The 25,601-nt window shown below is 41.6% G+C and overlaps 1 protein-coding gene across 1 annotated transcript; it reads left to right on the forward strand.

The window, feature by feature from the left end:
• The first annotated feature begins 10,086 nt into the window (after positions 1-10,086).
• KU80 (Ku80 family protein) lies at positions 10,087-25,107 on the forward strand. The gene is made up of 12 exons (XM_087376290.1): positions 10,087-10,324; positions 11,028-11,120; positions 11,271-11,322; positions 12,318-12,449; positions 12,538-12,941; positions 13,746-14,032; positions 14,299-14,494; positions 14,600-14,806; positions 15,001-15,168; positions 18,296-18,619; positions 18,767-18,897; positions 24,699-25,107. The coding sequence occupies exons 1-12, from the start codon at positions 10,310-10,312 to the stop codon at positions 24,820-24,822; spliced, it is 2,133 nt and encodes a 710-aa protein (XP_087232416.1). The 5' UTR covers positions 10,087-10,309; the 3' UTR covers positions 24,823-25,107.
• Positions 25,108-25,601: the final 494 nt, after the last annotated feature.

A 25,601-nucleotide genomic window follows, 5' to 3' on the forward strand; every position in this document is an offset into this window, starting at 1 on the left:
CATTGTAGTAGACACTCTTCCATGGGAGTTGGAAGTTGTGGTGTGGAAGCTTCATCCCAAGATTTAGGAACTCTACCATACAATGTTGATAGCCAAAATCATATCACTACATACCATAGAGGTAAAGTATTAATGAATCGGATGCACCAACTAAGTAATTTGGCATTTAAGAAAGTCATATTGGATTTTCCCACCAATTGGATAATAAAAAATATTGGGTTATCAATTCCTATGGGAAGAATATCATGTGTCCAATGAGCAAGAGTTTGATTATTGGTGGGTGCTAACAAAAATGGATGCAATCCTTAAATCTAGGAAAGATCAGGTCCGCAAAGCCCTAAGAAAGGGTGTAGCCAAGATGATTGAAACAAAACCAAAAGGAGATGAAGAAGGAGCCCAAAAAGTTTGATTGACAATGGGGGTAGCTGTAGCTAGGAATGCTAAAGTGGGCCAATCCCACTTAGGCTCGAAAGGAAGGGATACCTTCCTTGAAGCATACAAGTTTAGAACATTTGCTTTCTTTTGGTATGTTCATCATAGCTTCTGTCATTTGATATAATGATCTATTCTTATAAATTTTAGTCTATCAGAATGCAAGGTCCTATATGGATGAGGAATGCATGTATGTGTGCCAACATGGTATGGTAGCATTGTTTCAAGAGGATTGAAGATGGGAGGACTTCACCCACTTTGTTGATGTAAACTTTTCAAAATAGACATTTTTTATTTTTCATCAAATGTTAAAATTAAACAAGTACATTATGTACTAACCTCTAATATGTGTGCACATCCCCAAGATATGGATAAAGCATTAAATCAGGCACAACAAGCTAGGGGAGCAACTGGAGGGGCACAGGGATGGGGGGATGACAATGAGGAGGATGGCAGTGGCTATGTAGAGAATGAGGGCTTGGACAATGATGATGAGGACAATGAGTAGAGGGCTAGGAAGTAGCTAAAGATTATTTTGTATAGATACAATTCATTTTGTATAACACCCAAGCATCATAACTATTGGCTGAGCAACCCCATCCAACAATGCAGGGTCAGGATGGATGCATGGGCACCAAATGTATCCAATTTTGACAAACCTCATCACCGTCTACCATCCTCCAACATCAAGCCAAAAAGATGCAACAAATGTCAAAAATATTTACTAGCTTGGCCAAGGAGGAGCATATCATAGTTTGGAATGCCAACTTGTAGCGGACATCCAAGTTCAATTCCAAGGAATCTAGACAGAGGTCACAGCTCTTGGTACCCAAATATACAAGAAAGATCTTGAAGCAGTGTAAATGAACCAAGCTCTCCAAGCTAAGGAGAAATTAGTGCTTGGCATGACATCCAAATCTCTAGTAGAGTCAAATACAACTGTCAATAGTAGTTCATGCCAAGATACTCCTACAGACCTCCAACGAGCACTTGAACTCCGCCCGTGTTCACCAAATGGAGGAACTTGTGCAAGCTAGGATCATGCTAGTTTGCAAAAAAGGAAGACCTTTGGGACTATCAGGATAAGCTTGCAGAGTTGTCTTAGATTCTGGCAAATTGCACTTTCCATATTGAGGAGCACACAAGGGAATGCCTCCTTCTAAAAGAACAACTTCACACAAATTCATAGGCAATCACTGCTCAAGACCAAGTCTTGGAGAAATGGTCAAGTACCAATGAGCACATTCCTAACCAAGAACATATCAACTTATAGCTTAAGGATGCTTATACCTCCATTTACCATAAGCTGCACTCCCACAAACTTACAATCTCAAAGCTAGAACTCCAATTGCTAGCCCAAGCCAATGAGACAATGGATGAAACAGTAAATGAAGTCTCATTACAGTTCATGACCATAGTGTACCAAGAGCTTGTGGCAACCCTACAAGCAGTACATCATCTCAAAGGACATGCACTAATCCAATGGAAGTAGCTTCTAGCTCAAGATCCTATCTGCTCAACCAGCCACATGAAATGGGAACGTTCCATAGGGGCAAAATTTCTATGCAAATTTTGTAATGACTTGACATAAGATGAAAGAAAGGTCTTCTACCTGTCCATCCATGCAGGGCTTACTACACTCAAGGCTGATGCTTTTGTTGCATATGTATGCTCATGGGCAGTCCTCCTCCCAGGGTCATTGGTGGTTTGTTGCCTTTACTCCAAAATCCCCCGATGTTATCCACAGGGAGTGACAAATCCACCATCCCCCCTGTAGCTGATAGTCCCATGTCACCAAGAAAAAGATGTGTTGTAGGATTACTTGGCCTATCTCACCTCTAACTTGCCATATCTCACCACTCTCTATGCCAACCTCCTAACTGCACTTGCCCTTGCTTCTTAAGATTTCCAAAGCCCTAGTCATATCTCTATTCCCTTTATTGCCTCTTTGCTCATGTTTTTCACCACTTCCATCTCACCCAACACCCTCAAACTTACCAAACCCTCACTCTTAACTTTTTCCCTCCTATTGCTAATCCCACCACTAAGGATTAGCACCTTGCTTAATCCATTTGCTCTATCCTCTTGCCCACTATTAACCCACTATCCTCCCTTCATATACCTGTCCCACTATTAACCCCCTTCAATATTGCTCACCCATGTCCCCAGATTCTCTCCATGTATCACCATCACCTCCAACACCAACTGAGATGCCTTTAGCAGCAATGGACATGATCTTTGATTTTCCATGTCAAGTCCAAGATGATCCTAATCGCACTCCCATGCCCGATTCCAACCAAGATGAGGACGATTTTGATGTAATTCCAATTTCAAGTAACTCCATCAAGGAATTATAGAAACAATACCTAGATATGAAGATTCATGATTGGCAAATGCACCCTCAACATTTTCCTAGCCAACATTTGCCAGCATTAGATTATTGAAGTTTGGATCTACAAGTTGGATCCCCAACCTGACTGGACAACCCAAACTCTTTAATGAGGCCTTCTTGAATGAATACCTCTGTGCACCTCAATGCCTTAGAACCCATCCCAAGTTCTATGGAGTACCATGCCGACACCATTAGGATGCCAACATACACACCTTGGGTGAGGATGGTACCATTAACTAGCCACTGATCAAGCCATACTCTAGAGTTGAATGGAATATCCAAGGCAGATTAATACAAGCACTTCAGCAACATATGCAAGGCAACATTGATTTCATCCTATGAGGTAGATTTGCTATCTTTTGCAAAACCTTGGAATTCATTCTTGAGGTTCCCGTCCACATAGATCACCATCTTCCTACACTTAGTTTCCATCCCAATGGCTTAATGTCTCTTTGAATAGATGGTGGATACATGCTTTCTAGGAATTGAGCAAAATCTATATGGTGTAAAGGCATCAAAACATGATCCGCTAACACACCACAAGTTCCATAGCCACTAGATTACATGCACAACTACCCAATTTTGTGACCACAATAGGCCATAACCCGAGGATGGGTAATGAAATTGGCCCCAAGATATGTTAACTCTACGTCAACAAGGACTTAAGCAGCATAGAATGGGTATGTAGAGTAGTGGCAAAGCTTTACTTGTACTTACATGAGCCTAGGAATAATCTCTTAGAAATCCTTCATGTGTAATTTCTAAAATGCAAGTCCTACATGCAATTCCTACATGTAGAGAGAGAATGTCCTACCATTCCTACATCCAAAGAGTGAAGATATCCAAACTTATATAAATATCCCATGATGGAGTGAAGCCCACACTCTTTGGGGCATTATGTATAGTTCAACTTTGGGGCATTGTGTGTTGGTGTTTGTGTGCAATTGTCTCCAAGTGTCCATGGCCCCTTTGCACTATCAATGTCCAATAGCATGTCCTACCCTTCTCTCTCATCCCCCCCTTCTCCTACCTTGCAACTCCTCTCCCTCTCATCCTCCCTTCCTTCAATACCTTTTCTTGTACACATTCCTTCTCTTCCACTCCTATGCTTACCCTAAACCCTTACGCTCCTAGATTAGTTTCTCAACCCCTATTCTCCAAGGTCTATGAGGGAGATGAGTTCTCCACCGTGTATTCTATTCTAACCTTAGAACCTCCTCCTAATCCTAGAACCTCCTTTTGAACCATAGAGTCTCCTTATAAACCATAGAACCTCCTTCTAGACCTTGAAATCCCAATGAAGGTAAAATCCTTCACTACCCCAATCGTGTTGATGAATGATTCTATCATACAATCATGCACAGTATCTACTTTACACACTTGAGCCTACGTCTCTTACTAGAATACGACCCGAGGAACTATGCTCCACATAGATTACAACAACTATGACACCAATATATCTATAGTGAAAAAAAGCCTCAGAACCTTGCACATGACATGGAGATGTGGCAAAAATGACTTGCAAAATACACAGTGTAGTCCAAGTTATACTTGCCTGGTTGAAACAATACGCAGCCTACTATACAAATTTTGAGGCATCAATATGCACATGGAATATCAAGTTCCAATCCAATGCCCACAATAGAGGAGTTGAAGCCAATGCGAGCTAAAGTGTTTCAAAGGTCCTCTGTCTAGATAAATACTACAAGAAGCTTATACAAGGGGATGAGCAATCTTGGCATAGCTATAAATAAATCTACTATAAATAGCCCCTATGCCCTCTTAAAGGGTTGCAATCCCTTAGGGTTAGTAGGAGGTGATAGCTCCAGGATGATCTTGATCTTGTTGTAGTCCATGGAAATCCCATTCTTGGATACAAAATGTCTCCAAATAACCCCATGCATCTAATGGGGTAAAGGAAATCCAATACTACCAACACCTTGCAAAGACTAATCTTAAGTATTGAAGATGCTCATCCTAGTTTGAGTGAACATATATATCATCTAGGAAACCTTCTAAGAAGTCCCTCAAATATAAATGGCTATACTCATCAGCTTTGGAATGTGGATGAGGCATTTGTGAGCCCAAAAGCATCACTCTAAATGGAAATATTCCCCAAGTAGTGGCAAATGCCATGTACAATACGAATGTCATCTCCCACAACTTACACTTTGGCATTCTCCATCCCAACCTCCTTCCACCAAGGGCATTGAGCATCCAGGTGTGGAGGTGGCCATTAAAAAGAATACATACTGAAGCATGAAGGCGTCCTTTATAATATGTGTGAGATGATAACTATCTTGTAAGTGTTAACCTATAAGCTCTACAAGATCCTACTTGATTGGGCAATCTCTAGTTGAACATTGAAATAGTCAAACACATTATGCTTACAAGAAGCAATACTCATCAACGATATCTTATCAAAAGCAATACTTCTATTCTACTAGATATAGGAGAAGTAATACTTCAGTTCTACTAGATATAGCATTTTATATTGGTCTTTGACCACAATGAACACTTGGTTGTAGCTGGAGAATTCATCAAGGAAACTATAGGCTTCCTTGCCAGCTACTCTTTCAAGTACTTGCTCAGTAAATGGGAGGGGGTGGTGACCTTGACCGGTGGTGGCATTAAACTTTTTAAGGTCCACATACACACTAATTGTACCATTCCTTTTTATCACTATCACTATCACTATCAAAGATACCCACTCCGTATGTTCAATTTCTTGTATGAATCCTATGTTAATTAGCTTTTCTCCCTTCACGACTGTGGCATACTTAGGGTTCATAGGATATGGCCTTTGGTAGATTGGTTTTGCATCATCCATCATTGGAATAGTCTGTTTCACCACTTCCGGCAGTGCAACCTTTGTGTCGAAACATTTCAATGCAAAACAATCTTCATATTCTCAAAGAGTGAGATTAATGCTCCTTCTTGGTCTGGTGTGAGATCATCAGTAATGTAGGATCTTCACCCGCTTTTGATAGGTTAACCTCTTTGACCTTGGTAGGACCATAAAAACCTTGTCAGTTTCCTTCCTCTACAACCCTTTTGGCTTGCTCTAGGAGTATCTTACAGTCTTGGATCATGTATGATTTGAAATGTCTCGAGATTTGGCATAAGTCAGCTTTATCATCCTCATCATCATCTAAGTTCCCTTGGGTAGGCTACTTTTTTGTTGTGGATCCCCCTTGCATTTAGCCTTGGGAATATTAGCCTTTTGCAAGGACTCTTCTTCTGCCTTGCCCAATTTGATGAAAACTCATAATTAGATGTGGTGGCCATGACGTACATGAGCCAATACTTACCTTCACTTCTCCTTTCCTTTCCTTGGATGCCCTTCGCACATTGATCGTATTCAGTGGTACTATTGCCCCAAGAACCTTTGGATTGAAAGTTGTGATCAATGATCCCCTCTTTTTGGGCACATCTATGGTTGAAAGGATATGCATCCACTTGTGAGAGAACTTGGGTTCTAGAAAAGGAGCATACCAATATTCATCCCGGTCCTTATCTATGTCCTTCTTATTACAAGCTTGGAACGCATTTACCGAAGTGGTCTACTGAGTGGTATCCGACTCAATTGCAAATAGGTTCCCTAACATAGGGTGGGTCTTCCATGTTTGAAGGTCGACCTTCATGATGTGCTCATCCTTATGTAAATATATTCTATTAGAGCTCCAATCATGGACCAAACTTGAAGTACTCATGAATGATCTACCCAATATGTATGTCACAGGAGTCAAGCTGGTTGTGGAAGTCCATTATGACAAACCACACTTAATAAGTAGGGCCAAAACTCTTCATGTCCCTTAGCACTCCTACCAGTTGAGTTGTAGCTCCATCAGCCAATTTGACTTAAAGGCCAGTGCTATCCATTTTAGGTCATTCCCACTCAACCCAACACTGCTTAGGGGTCAATGTTTGCTTGGGTGTAGCCGTTTTTTGTGAGTTTCAGGGCATTTTTTATATATAGGTATCTTGCCTAACCCATAACTTATGCATTGCTCAATGAAATTTGATAAATTGTGGCTTCAAGCTGTAGTACACATTCCAATCTTGAACATGAGACCAAAAAAATATGGAATAAAGATTTGGACCAAGACCATTAAAGCATTACAACTGCTATGTTGCATGTGAAGCATGCATCCTGAAGAGTCTAGGATATAACAATTAATTGAAAAATATCGAATTTTTGTTCTGCACATATATGCAACTAAGTAATCATTCAAAACTACACTACCTAAGCTTCTTCTCAACCCAAGGACACACCTAATTGAGAACCTTAAATATGGTTTAAGGGCCCTCTAATGTTGTGCTAAACTTTCTCACACGCTAAATTTTCTCACACCCATTCGAGGGCACACTCCATAACTTTTTCTTGATTTGTTGAAAACGAAAACGGATTGAAGTTTGAAACCCAAACTAGTGGGACTCCTAAATGGTGGTCTTAAAACATTGATAATTGGTGATATTGGTATCTAAATTCACCCTAGAATGGAACAACTTGAAAATGTGGAATTCTGCATGCACAAATATATTTTCATAAACCCGGTTCTTTTTCCATGCACTTGCTTGCTATATGCCTCATAAGCATGTTAAAGGTCATTATATTTCATAATATACAGCATCAATCCCGATAGCATGACCTTTGGCCTATTTGTATTTTGAAGCAATTTGGGCCACATTACACTTGCTTGCGGGCAATTGGTATATTCAATTTTGTTGACTTGTATCGTGAGAGGGGACAAATCATGGTGGCTGAAAATTTCGCTATCGCCACACACTTTTTAAAAGTTTTCACCTCTTGCTTTGCAAATCTTCTAATATTAAAGTGCATCCTCATCTTACCGCCTTGCAAAGTACGTTCTCCTCCTACCACCCTACAACCTGTCTTGTGCATAATCAGCTCGACGTGACCTCATTCTTTTGGTTTGGCATTATCTTCTTTACTCAGGTGAGTCATCTTCTATTCTTTGCTCACCTCACAAGCTAGTTGGTCTCTATTTTGGTGGACGTTCACTGATAATCTCCATGGGTTCAATGGCAAGATGCAACTCGTCATGGCTTGCAAAAGGACCAGACGGAGGCTGCCAAATAGGAAAGTTGAAAAGCTTGGTCAAGGTACAAGAAACATATTGTGGGGCAAGGAAAGAAATGGCACATTATCAAAACGGCAATGGAAGGCACTTTTGCAACATTTGCAGAGGGAGAAACAAGAAGAAGAAAGAAGACTCCTTGCAGAGCAATAGTAGGTTGCGGTTGTAGATGCACACATTTGATCATTGCCATCAGAGCGAAGAAGACGAGCTGTGGTATCACATTTAGTGGGAACATTCAAGGTAGCAACGTCAAGCCATTCTGGTGAATACCAGTCTCCAGTCTTCACAAGCTTTAGCTTGCACCCTAAAATTTGTAGAGTGACAACCTTACCAATACCTCGGGAGATGCATGCCCAAGAGATGATGCTCTTTAACCTAAGAAATGGCCTACGGAAAATGAAAGGGGTGCACAGCTTATATCAGCTAGCTAGAAAGAGGGCGACATTGGCTATGTTGGTATCCTCAAGAAGAAATGGCTTGGGCACACAATGTCGAAGATGTTGTCAATCAGAAGGACCAAGACGCAAAGCGGAAGCAATGCAAAATCATCCCGATCCGAGAAGTCTTTCGGCTTCAACAAAAGGAGAGACAGTCTAAGTATAGAAGTTATTGATCGAGTGACAATGTTCTGACATGAGAATACAAGAGTTTCATAAGGACATCTGCAAAAGCGGATGAGACGCAAGTAGTGGGATGAGCACATCATACACATGCTTGATACAATGCAGGTCAATGGTTACCTAAATCAGCCTAGTGGTTGTCTGTGTGAGTTTTGGAATGCTTTAATTGTTTAACTTAATTTCTAAACTGTGCTTGGCTTAATGTGATTGTCTGCCAGCCCGGTGGTTGGAACATCATGCAATATATCACTGTGCTAGTTTAGGTCAAACATTAGTTACGTAAACCAATGTGGTTGAACATCAATATATTTCACGAGCCTGGTGTCTGTGAATGAGTTTTACAATAGTTTAATTGTTTAATTTCTAACCTGGGCTAGCTTGGACTTAATGTGATTATCCTAAACCAGCCCATGGTTGAAAATACTCTGTTTTCTAGTAGCTTAATATTAGTTAAGTTTAATTTCTGAGCTGGTTTGGGTCATATATCGTTAATTTTTAAAGCTAGCTTGGACTTAATGTGATTGTCCTAAACCAGCTCAATGGTTGGAACATCATGGACATATCACCAAGCTGGCTCAAGTCAACTCAAGTCAAACAAGAGCTATGTGATTGTCCTATCAGCATGGTTGAAACAGAAATATATTACACAAATAGAAATAATTGATGATGACCAGCCTGGTAGTTGGCTAAAATTGTTGTGTTTGGTAGTACTTAAATTACTTAAGTTTAATTTCTGGGCTGGTTCTAGTCATATACCAATTAATTTTCAAACCGGCCTGGCTTGGACTTATGTAATTGTCCTAAACCAGCCCCTGGTTCAAGTCAAACAGGAGTTATGTGATTGTCCTGAACCAGTGTGGTTTGAATAGAAATATATTTTACAACCGAAATAATTAAGGACCAACCCAATGGTTGAAATTGCTATGTTTCCTAGTAATTAAATTAGTTTATTTTACTAGCAGTTAAATTAGTTTAGTTATTTTCTAGGTTGACTCGAGCCATGCTTGGATCGTGATCATCCAAAACTAGCTTGAACAATAATATATATTTTAGCTAGTTAATGTGATTGTCATTTGGTTGTTTAATTGTTTTTTTTCTAGTAGCTAGTTAGTCGTTGTCTACAGCCCATGACGCTTAGAGTGTTTACCGTCTATGGTGCATTAAATGCATTTGAAACGTGGGTTGAATGTGGGCAGACAATCTTGTCCATCCATGATTTGTGTGTGGCATTAGTTTATAAACACCCACACCACCTGCCCCACGATCGCATCGGAAGGGGTGTTCTTTGACATGGACCAATAAAAAGTTTGGGCCTAGACTATATTTTCCAAAATGTTTGCCCGGCAAGGAGAGGCCGCCATCGGTGGCTTGATTGTGACGCCCACGAAGCGATCCTACTAGGTATTGAGCTTGCATCAATCTGCACAAAGGGCCCCCTCTTTCTTAGTGCATTTAATTGGCAGTTTTTCTTTAAATCCCGTCTTCCAAGATGGTGTGAACCGTAACCTGCGCAGACGTCCTTCAAGAACTCCTTGGGCGGGCGGGTGGTTTGAACGTGCCCTTAGTTCTTGCCTTTGACACGGTGGGGGACCACATGCCACCTGGCCAGAGCCTTAGGTCGTGCCACGTAGTCACTACAATTGCCATGCTGGAGGGAACGAGCTGGAGGGAGGCTTCTCTTTGAAGCTTCATCAGCTTCGGCACCACAATTCACGTTTGATCAGCGGAAGGCGATACCAGATGCAAACTTGCATGCCGCTATGGCTCGGAACAAGGTATCATCATTTGCTTTTGTGTTCAAAGATCGAGGAAATGGATACATACTTGCTTAATTTAAATCTTTAGTACGCGCGCGAACACAGAGAGAGAGAGAGAGAGAGAGAGTCGATATTAGAAGTTCGTATGTCTTACTGCAATATTGGAGACCGTTCATACTAAATAAAGCGACCTCCGCTGCAGCAACTTTCCTTCTTGAGTAGATATCGTTCCATGCACTGTAGCGTCGTCCTCATTGCTTAAACATATTGATTAGCGTTTCCGCTGGTCGAGTTTCCCTTCGCCTTCTTTCGCATCTTGACAGCTGTCTGAAATCCTCCCGTGAAGTTCGTTCATAGAAACTAAAGGAAAAAGTTGCTAGTCCATAATCTTTAAACATGTATATATAGCTATTAGAAACGCGTTCACCATATCCTATTAAGGATTCCTGTCTTTGGAAAGTATATGCGGACATACTCCTATACCTGATTTAGAATGAATATATAGATAGAGAGAGAGAGAGAGAGAGAGAGAGAGAGAGAGATTCAACAAATCAGAATGTACATTAAGGACTATTTAGCAAGGACCGAGTTGAAATGGCCCGTTGCATAGGCATATCATGGACACCAAAACTGTGGATCCATACGACGTACCCGTTTTAATTAAACATAACATATCTATTTGTCTGCTCAACAGTGTTACATATTTTAAATTGTATTTCAGGAAACTATGGTTATTCTTCTTGATGTGAGTCCATCGATGCGTCCACATCTCAAATTTGTTGCAAAGGCTGCATCTACATTGGTGCAAAGAAAGGCAAGCTACTTTTTCTTCAATTTGAAATTAAAATTGTATAAATTTGAAATGAAGAAAATTATGAGATTCAGTGGATAAATGTTTGCTTATCATGGATGAAGGTCTCTAAAGCGTCTTCTGTGTTTTGGCTTCTTGATGTGAGATGTGCAGTTACTATTCAGCAAGTATGATGAAGTTGGACTTCTTGTATTTGGTGTAAGCGGTAAACTTTTTACAATCTCTCTCTGTTTTTGTTATGGTACATAATCAAGTGCATTTATTTTCATTGGGGTTTTCTAGCTTTCAACAAAGTAGGACTCGAGAGTTTCCTATGTTTATTTCTATGGGATCATTTCATTGCCATATTTGGCAATTTGTAGCCATCTCAAGGTTATTTACTGTTTTCTTTATTTTGTACAAAGGCATGCAGCTATCACGGTGATGTGGGAATTTAATGGTTATCAGGCTTTTGTTTCTGTACCTCGTCTTATATCATCTTCTAAAGGCCCTCTCATATCGAGGTCGGAATGGGATCACATCTTTCACGTCTCTCTCTCTCTCTCTCTCTCTCTCTCTCTATAGGTTTTATGCCAGCACAGTGGCCTCATACGCTGTTAATCACCTCTTAGGTTTGACATCGCCGCCAGCTTTTAGATGACTACCACAACTCTCATCCTTGAATGAGCTCAGTGATCTGTCTCTATGTATCGGTATTGGTATGATCATGGGTTTTGTTTGTATTTCTCATGGGTGTTGATGCCCGTTTAGAGGCTCCACCCCCTATCAGGTTGCTTTTAGTCTTATATACCCTTTCGTCTTCCAAAGACTTTAATAAACTCTTTCTTTCTTCTCCTCACACACACTCTCTCACACGTGCATGCACCTGCACACAGAAATAAATAAAGAACTTATACATACACTCTCACAGAGCTATATACATACATACAATACATATAAATGTGTGTGTGTGTAGTATGATGTCACACTTGAAACTATCGGGTCACATCTATCATTCCTTTCTCTTCTTCTGACTTAGCGTCTTGGGAAAATCTGGTTTCATAGTTTCTGTTTTTGCCTCTTAACTTTCATTTTCCGCAGCTTACCCAATGTTCACCTCTTCAAAGGAGATTTTAAACCTTCTTTCTTGCTTACCCTTCTGTTTATTTGGCCTTTGGTCTTCTGATGCTGGTGTATGTTCATCTTTTTCTTCATCTGCAGAGGCTTGCAATGACCTTTATGAAGAGCTTGGAGGCTACGAGAATGTGTCTGTATTACGGTACATTCAAGTTGTTGATGAAGATCTTTTGGATGCACTGGAGAATCTACCTCAAGGTTCTGAACCTGGGGACTGTATCCTGATCTTCATCATGCACTTTAGCAAGGGCATTTCCTTATTTTTGTGCTTGGTTTGTGAAAGCACTCCTTAGCACAGTGCCAGATTTGGATGCTATTGTTGTAGGTATGGACATGCTAATAAAAAAGGCTGGACCTGGAAAGAAAGGCAACAAGCACATTTATCTTATCACAGATGGGGAGTCATTTGTGAAGGAATCTGCTGAGGATGAGAGTAAAGAAGAGCAAGTAGACAAAGTTGCTGCCCAATTAACAGAGCATGGAATGAAGCTAGATACAGTGGTCGTGAACTCCCATCCTGGACAGTATAAGTCCAAGGCACGCATTGAAAATGAACAATTGCTGAGAATATTTGCAAGACGCCCTCAGGTTGAGCTATCACTGGTTGACAGCCCAACTTCATTGCTAGGGGCAATCAAGCCTCGAACTGTGACTCCAGTTACAGTATACAGGGGCGATATGGAGTTGACTTCAAGCATGACTGTGAAGGTAAGAGTGGAGATTTCAATTGTCTAACTTGGACGTAGCAGATACTTGGGTTTAAAAGCTCTGTTTTGTTTAGTTACATTGGATGAGGATCAAGGGGACGTCATACATAAAATGTGGCTGTTCTGTAAAAGATTAGGTTTATCATCCTGGAGACATTCTTTCGGAATCCATTCGGACATCAAAATTTCAGGAGTATCAGACCTCACTAAGCACTACTTGTTTGGTTCTGTTCTTTCTGTCAATTCTGCTTCTATTCTCGCCATGTTGCTGCCCACCTTTGACATTCTTTGAAGCGACTGAAGGAATCTGTAGATAATTTCAGGTAGCATCCGAATACTTGTGTGTCTTGAAATTCTCTAAGAGTCTAATTTTGGTATCTGAGCCTTGATTGAGCTTAGCGTATGCTAAGAAGGGCCCAATTTTTTAGTGATAATACCCTTTAATAAAGGCCTTGGATGAACCTAGGACAGGAGAAGGTGGAAAAATCATAGATGAAGTCAACACATTGAATTTTGCACATTTCCTTTGATGGCGTAAATCAGATGGACAGGCCTTGTGCTATGTGCTATAGTCTCTGCTTATTGTTACATGTGAGGCAGCTTGAGCTTGCTGATAACCCACATCGTTGTTCTCCTTTTCTCTTTCTCAGTGCACGTTTTTCCTTTCTGGGACTGTCACCTATCTGTATTATTCTGAAAATACAGGTTCACTTCCAGTGCATTGCCGATAATGTGCAAATACAATTTTTTGTATTAGTGTTGTTTTAACGTTGCTTTGTTTAATGACGCTGCTTGATCAATTCAGGTGTGGGTCTATAAGAAAGTAGCTGAAGAACGGCTTCCAACTTTGAAAAAGTATTCAGACAAGGCCCCTGAGGGTGCTCCTCATGTTACTCGTGAAGTGAAAATGGACATTGAGTATAGGAGCACAGAAGATCCAGACAAAATTGTTCCTCCTGAACAGCGCTCCAAAGCCTACAGATATGGGCCCCAACTGGTTCCTGTCTCCAAAGAGGTGGAAGATGCATTAAAGCTGAAAACAGAAAAGGGTGTTAAGCTGATAGGTTTTACAGATGCTTCAAATATCCTCAGGTGGGCCATAAAACATATTCTGCTTTTGGCTTATGTATTATAAAGAATATGCTGTTGTTCACAACTATATTACAGGGTGTAGCTCAAACTTTTAATATGGTGTCTGGTAACAAGCTGTAGGATGTGGAGACGCATCTCTGTAACAATTTCACCCTTTTTTGTCATTTGCTTGAATGGTTGGATGTCAAGTACCAATTGAGTTATAGCATTACTGCGGGTTTGCAAAATTATGGTACCATCCATCAATTGGTAATGTATCATTACAGGCATTACTACATGAAGGAGAGCAATGTTTTTATTCCAGAGCCCGGGAATGTTAAATCAATTTTGGCGATTTCTGCACTGGCAAGGGCTATGAAAGAAACAAACAAAGTCGCCATCGTGAGGTGCGTATGGAGACAAGGGCAAGCAGGTGTGGTAATGGGTGTTTTAACTCCATACGTCTCAGTGGATGACAGCATCGTAAGTCGTCCAACTTTTGTTTTGACAACTTGGATGGGCTTTATTATTTAATTCTGATAGATACTCTTTCGTGAAAGGATTCTGATGGTAAACTTTGTCCTTCAGCCAGACTGCTTTTACTTTAATGTTCTCCCTTTTATGGAGGATGTTCGAGAGTTTCCATTTGCTTCCTTGGACAGTCGGCCTCCTGCCATGCAGCCTTCTGAGTTACAGCAACAAACAGCTGACAGTTTGGTGAAAACATTTGATCTTGCTCCTGAAGGCCAAGAAGAGGGCTTGCAGCCTGAAAGGTCTCTGAACCCAGTTTTACAGGTAATGGAGGTTTTCATAGTAGGATGCTAGGATTTTGGAGGCCATGGCAAACATTTTATATTCCAGATCATAATGTCAGCATTTGTCTTCTACAAACTACATTTTGGGCCCATTCTGTATTTGTGTGCTCTCTCTTGCAGATGGTGTGGGGATCCTGTTCATCATGTGTAATTCTGTGCTTTTTTGGTTGTCAGCGATGGTACAGCTTCTTACATGCAAAGTATCGGGATCCTGATGCAGAAATACCTCCCCTTGATGATGCTCTTCGAACCATTGTTGAACCCAATCAGGATCTTGTTGCTCAGAATGAGTTTATAATCAAGCAATTCAGAAATCAATTCTCGCTGCGAGTAAATGTTCAGGTGTACACTTGAATGGGAATTCTTGAAGTATGTTATGCACTGATTTTGCAAAAAAAAATTTGGTTAAACGAGGCGCCTGTCTTTTCATAGCAGCGCAATGTGAGTCAGGGAGTGCTCATACACAATGTCTAGGACCTTAACTAGAGTGCTGCGGGTCACTAACACTATGGCCCTCACTAAGACAAGGGCCTAATATTTGTAACTGTTGTAAATCACATCTTTATTTTGGAATGATTGGCCAGATTGTTTTTCGTTTTAGTACTGACTTACTGTCAGATCATAAAGTAATAATTATATTTTATTAAAATCTACAATAGTTGCTCATTTAACAATAATATGTAAAACTTATAGGTCTGAGTAAGATAGAAAACGATATTGTTAATTCTGTCTTGTATCCTTAAGTTAACAACTGCGCACTTAACATGACTAAGTTCTCCTCATTCATGTTCCATTTGTACTTGAGAGTTACCTCAAATTGTTAGCATAAGCTAGTTCTTCTGCCTCAATTGTTGGCCAAAATAAGTCTGTAGTTAGTCAAGCTCTAGGATAAATATCTAGTTTAGTTGAAGAACTATATCCCCTATATCAAGCTCTAGGATAAATAGCTAGTTTAGTTGAAGAACTATAGCCAGAACTGTTTCCCAAGGAACCCTTGGCATAGCATCTCATGATCTGCTATGTAGATAAAGGAGACTCAGCTCTCAATCTTGACCAAACCATCCAGTGTTGTGTGCACATTGGCTTCATATGGTCATGTAGAGTCTTTTGATTGTAGTGTTGTACTTGGGTCGATCACCTATTGCCTTGGTCACTATATAGAAGAGCATCACCTGCTATAAATAGTGTCCAAGATAAATATAACCGATTGGCCCTTTGCTATTGCCCAAAGTCCTTTGCGTGCTTCTCTCAATCACAGGGCCCCCTAACCTATTGGATTACTAATCCGAGGATTAGCATCCATTTACATAACATACTTTCCCTCTTCAAGCATTTACTCTTTTGGGAAAGTTTTTTGCAACCTAGCCCAAGTTGAGTCTTCTTCAGTCCTATCCTTCGACTTGACTTTGATTTCTAGAATTAACTATGCAGGTGCTACGGGGCAACTATTTGTAATCACCTCCTTGCATGTGAGACACCCGGAGCTGGAGTGCTTAGTGTAGGACAAGTGGACTTTTCCATTTTCCTATTCAAGATCTTGTACATGGTTCATCATCTTGGTGATCAAGGGGGGCAAGATTGATGGCTCCCAAGGGCAAATATTTTGACGAGAAGGATTGATTCGATGGAACCAAGTATTGTACTTGGTGAAGATGGGATTAATCGAGAGACATTTGGGGGATAGTATCCGCAGCGGACAAGAAGGCAGGCTCGACTTGAAGACTTGGCAGCTTGGGTGACCATGGACATGAAGGCACTTGCCTTTCTTATCTCTGGATTGATAGATTCTCAAATAGATTAAGTGGCTTCGGCACGTTCTTCACATGAAGGGAATGACTTCGACGTATACTTGGTCAAGTAAATGCTGCCTCTTGATTGTTTCTTCAAAAGAGCCTATTTCGCCTCGAGATGAATAAAGGTGTGAAAGTGGCCGAACATATTGGCAATCTCGGTGCCTTGGTGGATCAACTTGCTGGTGCTAGGATGACTATAAGTGACAAAGAAGCTGTGTTCTTCTTGTTAGCATGCTTGATCCTTATGAGGCATGTGTATCTGCTCTCTCAAATCAACATTGCTGCCTCTATTATCCTAGAGGAGACAATAATTGCTTCAAGAAAGGAGAATGGAAAGAGTTTGTGGTAATCCCATAATGAAGTCCATGGACTCTCCCAGTTATTTCCAAGGATATCTAGGGGATGCAACAACCCTCTCACCTTTAGGCATTCTGCTTAATTTACTTGACACTGTTGGCATTACCGCATAATCATAATTTCAGTCTTCATCTTAGGCCAGTAAAAATGTCACCCGTTTTACTAATCATAAGTTTGCTGAATTCTTCAATGACATGCGGTCAGAGCATCATGACATTCATGTAGGATCTTGTGAACATAAAGGAGAGAGCACACACACAAGAACCAGACTGCAGAAACGGAGAGAGAGAGAGGCTGCAAGGGATCTCAAGGAAGAGCCCTCAACCACTGGGCAAAACCTCCACTCGATGAGATGGAAAACAACAATGGGAGGGGGGGCCCCTATACATAGCCTCACCCAACCTGCCATCTAAGGGGATGATTGACATGGCCCCCATATCACTGACCTGAAAACAACAATGGGAGGGGGAGGCCCTCACCCCCTCCAATCGGCTGGCTATCACAGGCCGACCAGCTTGCTGATAATGGGCCGATCCACCTGCTCCATGGGGCCAACCAACCTGCCATCTACGGGGATCATTGATAATCCTATCACTGACATGGAAAATCGTCTTCAATCCCGACCACCCCCAAGCATGTGGGCTACAGCTCGACTCATCCATAGGCCCGTATCTAACCCAGGCGTCCCATAACACCTATGCACGTCCAGAGGACCTTCGATACACCACCTATGATCACCTCTTAACTGCTGTGGGGCTAGTGAGGGAAGCGTGCCTCTATGCATGAGCTAGCCTCTCCCACCCTTGGCATATAAGCTTTATTCCAATGCTTGGTCTTTTTGCGTCAAACGGTACTCACCTTATCAGGTTCAATGAGTCACAGAAATCTACATTTATTCTAGAAAATACCGAATCATCTTGTTTGGTATGAATTTTGACTTTTGAAATTTGTAAACTCAACAAACGTATTTTTCTTACACATTTGTACTTGTTTAATGGAACTTGGTATTATTTACACATTCTTTAATTGGGCACATCATCTGAGGACAATGCAGTCTATGGAACAGGAAAAGGTCTCTTATGCCCTGTCACTGCAAATAAAAGGAGGAAGGTCATATACCGTGTTTCCCCCTGAGGAGTTAGACTTGGCATGTGTCATAGCTATCTATATAGCATTTAGTTCATCTACTGGACCGCAGCAGTCCGTCATAGTTGAATCTTAATTTGTGTGTAGACGTGTTCAAGCTGAAAGTTGACTGTCATGGATATGCAAGTCTTCCATTTTTTTGGTTCCTAATTTGTCTCTGTTTTTTGTATCAGAAGGACAAAATGTCTCGGAAATTCTGGAGGGATAAGGAAGAAGAGGAAGACGGTAGAGGTGATGTAAATGCCATTGTTGATAGTGGACAAATATCTTTTGACAGCTTGACAGCTAGAAAAGTGAGCGAGGTAGGGAGTTTGCAGCCTGTACAGGATTTTGAGGCAATGATTGCTCGGAGGGACACTGATGAGTTGGTCCCCAAAGCGATTCGTGAGATGAAAAAGATTATCAGTGATCTCCTAGACTCGGCATATAAAGGAAACACTTACGAGAAAGCAATGGCATGCTTAGTTTCACTCAGAAAAGGTTGCGTGGAGCAAGAGGTTTGTTTTATGAACTTTTGACTGCATTATCTTCTGGTCTCTTAAATTTTAATTTCCTTTTATTTCACTGTAATGTGTAGACATTATTTTCCTGCCAAGATAACATCCTTTGAATATGCATTTATCTGTCTTTTGATGGGAAAGCAGGAGCCTCTGGAATTTAACAGCTTTCTTCGAGACCTTGCAACTAAATGTCGTGGCAAGAGGCTAAATGATTTCTGGGATTCTATCAGAGAGAGACGGTTGACTCTAATCAACAAGAATGAAGCTTCAGATAGGTACTTCATTTTACCTTGTTTGATTATGTGTTTGCTTGCTTCTGTAGTTCGTAGCCTTGTAGGTTTTCTGAGTATCTTTTCTCGTGTGCATCTAAAAGCTTCCAGACTTTTCACAAATTTGGAAGGGTCCATGTCTGGATGTCAGGAAGAGACTTAAGGGTAGTGCCTATTTGCTGGTTTGTTTTTTTGTGTGCATGTGTGAGAAAGAAGTTTATTAGAGATGAGAATGTTCTATCAGGAAACATAAAACTACATGATATGGTCAAAGAATGCAGGGACAGACTCAATGCTTCTCCCACCAACAGAGGAATTCTGTAATCCTGTGTTGAGTGCTGCTACCAGTATAGCATGGGAGAGCTGCAGTTCCTTGACCAAGCTAGACTAAACCTGACATATGAGAGAGATACGATATGATTGTATTAAAGTCTTAGTGAGACCCTTTAGGATCTATGGGACTGGCGATCAGTATCAACTAACAGTGATCCCTTACATCCTGTGAGAGAAACCATTACGAACTTGTTATGTAGTAAGTACTTGTTGGGCTAGCTTGCATGCTAGTCCCAGTACCTTGGTGCGGAGTTTCAAAATCTCGTTTAGGTAGCTTCCTAGCTTTTTGGCTGGCTGCTCTAGCATATTTTTCAGATTCTCTGTGCTGCTCCCATAACTTTCTTTGATGTGTGTGTAGCCTCTACATCTTAGGAGTACATGCTGCTGATTTCCTACCTCCCTTGTGGGGCAGATTTTGCATGTTCTTTCCTCTCTAGGGGTCCTGGGTCTTGCCCATCTACCCCTCTCTACCTCAAGATCGTGTGAGCTAGTTCTGATTTTGCCTTTTAAATGTTGATATGTCTTCCCCGAGGTATTTCTGCATTCCATAGCTGTCCATTGAGTTAATTTCCTGTGTTAACTGCATTTTTGTTCCCGGGCTTCGCCATAGTTTCTGTAGCTTTTCTGCGTCACAATCTCCCTTATTTCACATGCATCTTCCAGTATATCAGCAGGTGTTATTCCATCAACTTCATTCCCTCTCTGTGCCAACCTATGGTCTGCGTAGCTTCCATTGCATTGTGTGGTATCCTACTGGCCTCCACCCTCTCAATTTTGTTGAGGTAAGCCATGAATTGACATAATGCATCCCCTTCAAGAGGTATCATTTGAGCCAGTTGTTAGAAAGCGTGGGATAGAGCCATGTGTCACCATCGGGATGCACCGGGTACAGGGGTCCCACACTCCGCCCCATATCCATGCAGAGCCTCTCCCACATCCAACAAAAGGCCAGCGGGATGTTGGGAGAGGGGCTCATTATATGGGATTTCTTCCACATGTCAACCGCACACCAAGGGGCTCCAATACCTTTCTAATACATTCTTATTACCAAGGTACCATGAGGGGTGTTATGACCACACAAAAGGGCCCCATCATTTCCAAACCCGGGCCCCCCCCCCCCGCCTGGGCCTAACACCACGAGAGAGAACTGGCAGGCCAAATATTGCTGACCACCCACACAGGGCCAGATCGGCCAAACTCTGACCACCCACAGGGCCTGGTCAGACACACATGGCAACCACCCACACAGGGCACGGCTGCCTAATCAAATACTGCTGCCAAGTTCACGAACAGTTCACATGCGTCCTGACTGACGCAGGCCATCAATTTCCGTGCCAGCTAGCCAGAGCGTCATTGCCGTCAAAGCACTGCAGTCAAAGCACCTGCTGGGCTGCCACTTCCCATGGACACGCATAAACTTTCAGGGCAGCGATCTGCTGCTACCACCTCAGACAGACTGCCGCCCAGAGCATGCATGTGGGTCATCACATCCCACGCACATGTGCAGTCTTCAATGTAGCAGACAGTTCATTTAACATTACATCCATAGAGTGGCACGCAGTACACATGTCCACCATACAGTCCGTAGGCCCTGTCAACCTGCTCTAATACCATGTTAGAAAATGTGGGATAGAGCCACATGTCACCATCGGGATGCACCGGGTACGGGGGTCCCACACCCCGCCCCATAGCCATGCAGAGCCTCTCCCACATCCAACAAAAGGCCGGCGGGATGTTGGGAGAGGGGCTCATTATGTTAATATATCCAAGGATCAACTGGAGTCAATTTTGGCATATGGGATTTCTCCCTTTAATCTTGCACGTGTCAACTGCACACCAAGGGGCTCCAATACCCCTCTAATACATTCTTATTACCACATGAGAAGGATGCTCTCTCTCTCTCTCTATATATATATATATACTTTTTTTTTTTTTTTTGTGAAGCCAGTAGCTATAAAATTAACATGAAATCAATGTACATGACATTAGACTCCAAAAGAGAGCCTAATGGAAGAACTCAAAAACAGTGAGAAAACACTTCAAGGCTAGTAGCATTCAAGTCCCTCGCAGCATAACTATCGTATAAAGATTGCTTGAGGGACATTCTGAAGAAAGCATATGCCTGAGGAAACTGTTGTCCCATCCTAAAATGCAATCTTTGTGTCCAAATAGTCCATAGTACCCAAAAACGAGCCCAGTGAAAGAAAAGGAGGAATGGAGACATCTGAGATGATAAGCATCCAAACATCCATAAGAGTTTCCCGAATCTGATAGAGGGAAACCAAAGCTGCAGCAATTGAGAGACAAGAGTGATCAATATCCGAGAGTGCGGACAAGACCATAACAAGTGGGGAACTGTCTCGCTGTGATGAGAGCAACGGGGGCAGGAAGAGGAAGCAATACGACGTGCTTTCAATTTCACCCCAATGGAAAAAGCTCCCACTATACATCTCCAAAAGAAAAGCCTCTGTTTCAATGGCAGTTTAGCTTTCCAAATTGAACATGGAGGTCCAGCCTATCACAGCCTTTCTTTGAGGTGATCGACAGAGTTGAGGGGTCAATCTTGACATGGCACACCAAATAAAGAAATCTCGAAGACCCCCCCGCCACTACGCGATACAGACAGATCTGGGACATCCTCACATCTCATAGGAGAGCCACCATGGCACCTGGATATACCTTTTGAGATTCTGAGTTTTCTATATGGACCAGTTTTGAGTTTTGACTTTTAAGCTATGATTTTCTTTGTTATATAGCTGGCAACTGCATTTTGTTATCTATTTTGCAGAACAAGCTAGAGGAACTCTCCTTTGTGGTCTTATGTATGGACCCATTTTGATGAGCTGTTATGCCTGACAATTGGACATGTATCGTATTCTCGCTTTATGGCACATCTTGCAGTTTCTTTCTCTTCTTGGAATGTCTTTCCATCACTTGTTTTCAATTCAAGATAATGGTTGCTGGTCCTCGTGTGCATATCACGTGTCCATGAAAACACCCTCATTAATTTACATGTCTTTCCCATAGATCAGCCTGGGATTGATCTTTTTCTTGTTGAAAACCTTGTTTCTTGGCTCCTGCCATTGCTTGTCCAGGTTTTGCCTGCCACAAATTTTCTAATCTCCACCTCTGTTTCCGGAAGTTGCAAGGCATCAATTGCACCATTTCAATTCATAGAGTACTTTATGTATTAGCATTGTGCATCTGAGGTATGATTTCCTGCCCTTATTCCAAAGGATGAACAGTACTGTTATGCCTGCTAGGATCCTTTTCTCACTCATGCATATTTACATGTTCAGACGTCCTTGAGTTATGCAAAATAGTGCTGTGGAGTGAGGGCATCCTATATCACGGCTTATATGGACCTTGTGGTCTGGCTCCGAACCATCTACAAGACACCTTGCTGATTCAGCCAATGATACCCTATCACATGATGGGAATATTGCCTCCCTTAGTTTGTGATGATTTGTAGCTTTGTCATTGTCCTTTAGGGCATTGTGTCAGATGCATTCTTGAAGTCTTCAAAGCACAATATAATGCATTGTTTCTGAACTTTGCTCCTGCCACTGCTTGTTTGTAACCATGATCTATCATGATGTGATATGGTTTGAAACCAGCGTGTGATATATAGGACCTAGCTTCACTGTGTTTAATCCAATTTGCTTATTTTTTGCTCCAAGACGGTTCCAAAGAGATGCTTCTGTCATTACGTTGCATTGATATCGAAAAGGTTGATTTCTCCCTCCAATTCCGGTAATGAACAGGCTATGTCCACATCTCATGCGACGAATGGCAATGGGGTTATGCCTGATTTGCTTTTTGCAGGTAGTTTGCACGTTTTACTTTTGCTCTTTTGTTCCTCATAGGTCCATTTAAAGGTTAGTTTAGTTACCTTGAAGGTTGCACTAGATCTAAAAAGTACATATACATACAGGAAGCAAATGTCAGCTGTGACGTCTCCATCTTTAGAAGTCCTATGCCATTTTTTTGCATCACCATTTTCCTTTTCCATCTCTTCCTTTTACCTTTGCATGTCTGTTGTACTCTCCTACTAACATAATTGTACAATACTTGGAGTAGCCCTCGATATTCCTCCGTAAGTGTAAGAAAGGGTCTGCAGAGTATTTTTTATTTCTTGTTAAGTTGGAGATCGAGGATTGTATATTTTCTTTCGACCTTTTTGAAATTCCAGTTATTTGTTCATCTTATGAGTTCAGACGAACATAGAATACAATTCTTTTGAAGCCGCTTCCATTTATGTGGCCCAGATCTGATAGTCTTTGGAAAGCTGTTGATATCCTTCTTTTTCCCATGTTCTATTACCAGTTCTGCTTATATGTCTCCTCATGCCAGAATTTTTTGATGTCGATAACTCCTGTTTGGCTCTATAGGCTTCACATGCTGTCCCTCCCGTGGCCTCCATGGCAGCACATGTGAGTCTTCTAGACTGTCTTGTGGCAGACCTAGGGCTGCCAGGTCATAGACATGTCATCTGCAGACGATGTACATGGCATGCTTGAATTGGTTAACAGACTATATTTCCATTTATAGATTTGCCACTTGAAGCTATTGGTTGTAAGCTCTTGTGGCTTCAAAGAGCTTCTCAAATATTCGATACTCAGATGTGTGGCCTTACTAGTTTGCTGGTATGCTACTAATCTGCAAGTTAACTGTTTTTGTACTTGAAGCATGATAATTTTTTCTTATAAACATAATTTTGCAATCTGAGTCCAACTGCTCCCTCTTGGAGCCATACTCATATTGTTACCATGTTGAAGAATCAGTTTGCACTACTATTCCTAAAGAACTTCAAAGGTCATACCCTCATTTTATTATAAAGGTCATACCCTCATTTTATTTGCAGACAGAAAGGTCTAAAAATAGTCAACCCCTGTGAGTAGCTGCTGGGTTGCTGCTTGGAAGACACCACCCCCAATTCAGAAACCTGAGTGTCTGCTGCTCTAATCAGGCAGTGACTCTGCCCTTGCACGAGTCCAATTGCTTATTTTCAAAAGCGTGAACTATTATGAGTTGATGCCAGGAGCTGTACAAAAGCATGAACCACCTTGAATTACGAGTTTCTTCTGGGTCAGAAGTCTTAGGAACCATGGAAGCTCCTTAGCGTACGTGTGAACCACCCAACATTGGCTAAGTGCATTGAGAGTCTCATTGTCATTCCCAGAGAGGGGTGTCCCTGTAAAAGGTTTTAATGCCATTTGTGCTTTGTTATGGACCTAAGTCAGCCTTTTTTTTGCTGATTTCACTTTGATCAGTCAGCCATTTATTTGTTGACTTCCCTTGTGAGGAGCATGAACTGGCATGGTATACAGTGAAACTGCCCACACATGCAAATAATAAATAAGATAAATAGATAGATAGCTAGGTAAGTAGAGAGAGAGAGAGAGAGAATCAGTTGATTTCTCATATGGTTGCTCATGTAATTCCATTTTTGCCTGGTTGTTTGAATTCATCAGTGATGTGTCTGAAGAAGAGGCCTCAGCATTTTTGATTGGAGATCATATCGAAGGTCCAGGTCAAGCAGCAGCTCAGGAGGATGAAATAGATGAAATGGAAGCTCTTTTGGGAGAAGCGGTCTGATCCATGCTCTTTGTGGTTTGCTTTGCCCTGTAGACCATCTATAAATAGAGTGAACTCACCCTCTGACGGTCATGTAGAACTACATTTTGAGATTGAAGGACCTCAGCTCACTGCCTCATCACTCTGATGGAGGTGGCATGTTCAATATCAGGACTGGCGCAATGTCAGCATTGCATAATGACTTCAGCAGGTCGATGTAAATTGTGATTTTAAGCAAAAGGACTATGAAGCACGTCCCATTGTGTGGATTTATGTTATCGTTGAAGGCTTAGAGGATCCTGGATATCATTTTGAATGCATTCGTTCAGTTACTAATTTGAGGCATAAGAAAAGGGGATGCCTATGTGTGCATGTTGGGATTGTGTGTGCATGTATGCTCATCTCTCTCTCTCTCTCTCTCTCTCTCTCTCTCTCTCTCTCTCTCTCTCCGGGAACGGGAATGGGACCTTGTGGTCCTCATCAGGCAACTTTGCCAAACTTTTCAAGGTAAAGATCTCATAATGGAGACCCACGAGTGCCCAACCCATAGTACATGGATACACTTTGATTTCCACACACTGGTCCAAGACTTGCATAGATGGAGTAGTGCAGGGGTCGGTTGGGGTGACAGTTCTTTGCACACGGAAGAGCATGCTCATTATATGTGGCTTAGGAGGCCACCATCCATGGATGTATACATCACAACTTTCGACTTTCCCCCCCGACATCGAAATATCCCAATAGGATCTTGGAGGGGATTGGTTTCACCTTTCTTGGCATGTTATGAAGACATTGAGAGA

Source organism: Dipteris shenzhenensis, chromosome 6, assembly GCF_047967505.1.
Source record: "Dipteris shenzhenensis isolate YYH24624 ecotype China chromosome 6, Dip_SZ_1.0, whole genome shotgun sequence".
NCBI classification, from domain to species: domain Eukaryota; kingdom Viridiplantae; phylum Streptophyta; class Polypodiopsida; order Gleicheniales; family Dipteridaceae; genus Dipteris; species Dipteris shenzhenensis.

Coding starts and splice junctions, on each gene's coding strand:
- KU80 (XM_087376290.1), top strand. Junction 11,323..12,317: donor TCTTGTATTTGGTGTAAGCG/GTAAACTTTTTA, acceptor CTTCATCTGCAG/AGGCTTGCAATGACCTTTAT. Junction 14,807..15,000: donor CTCTGAACCCAGTTTTACAG/GTAATGGAGGTT, acceptor TTTGGTTGTCAG/CGATGGTACAGCTTCTTACA.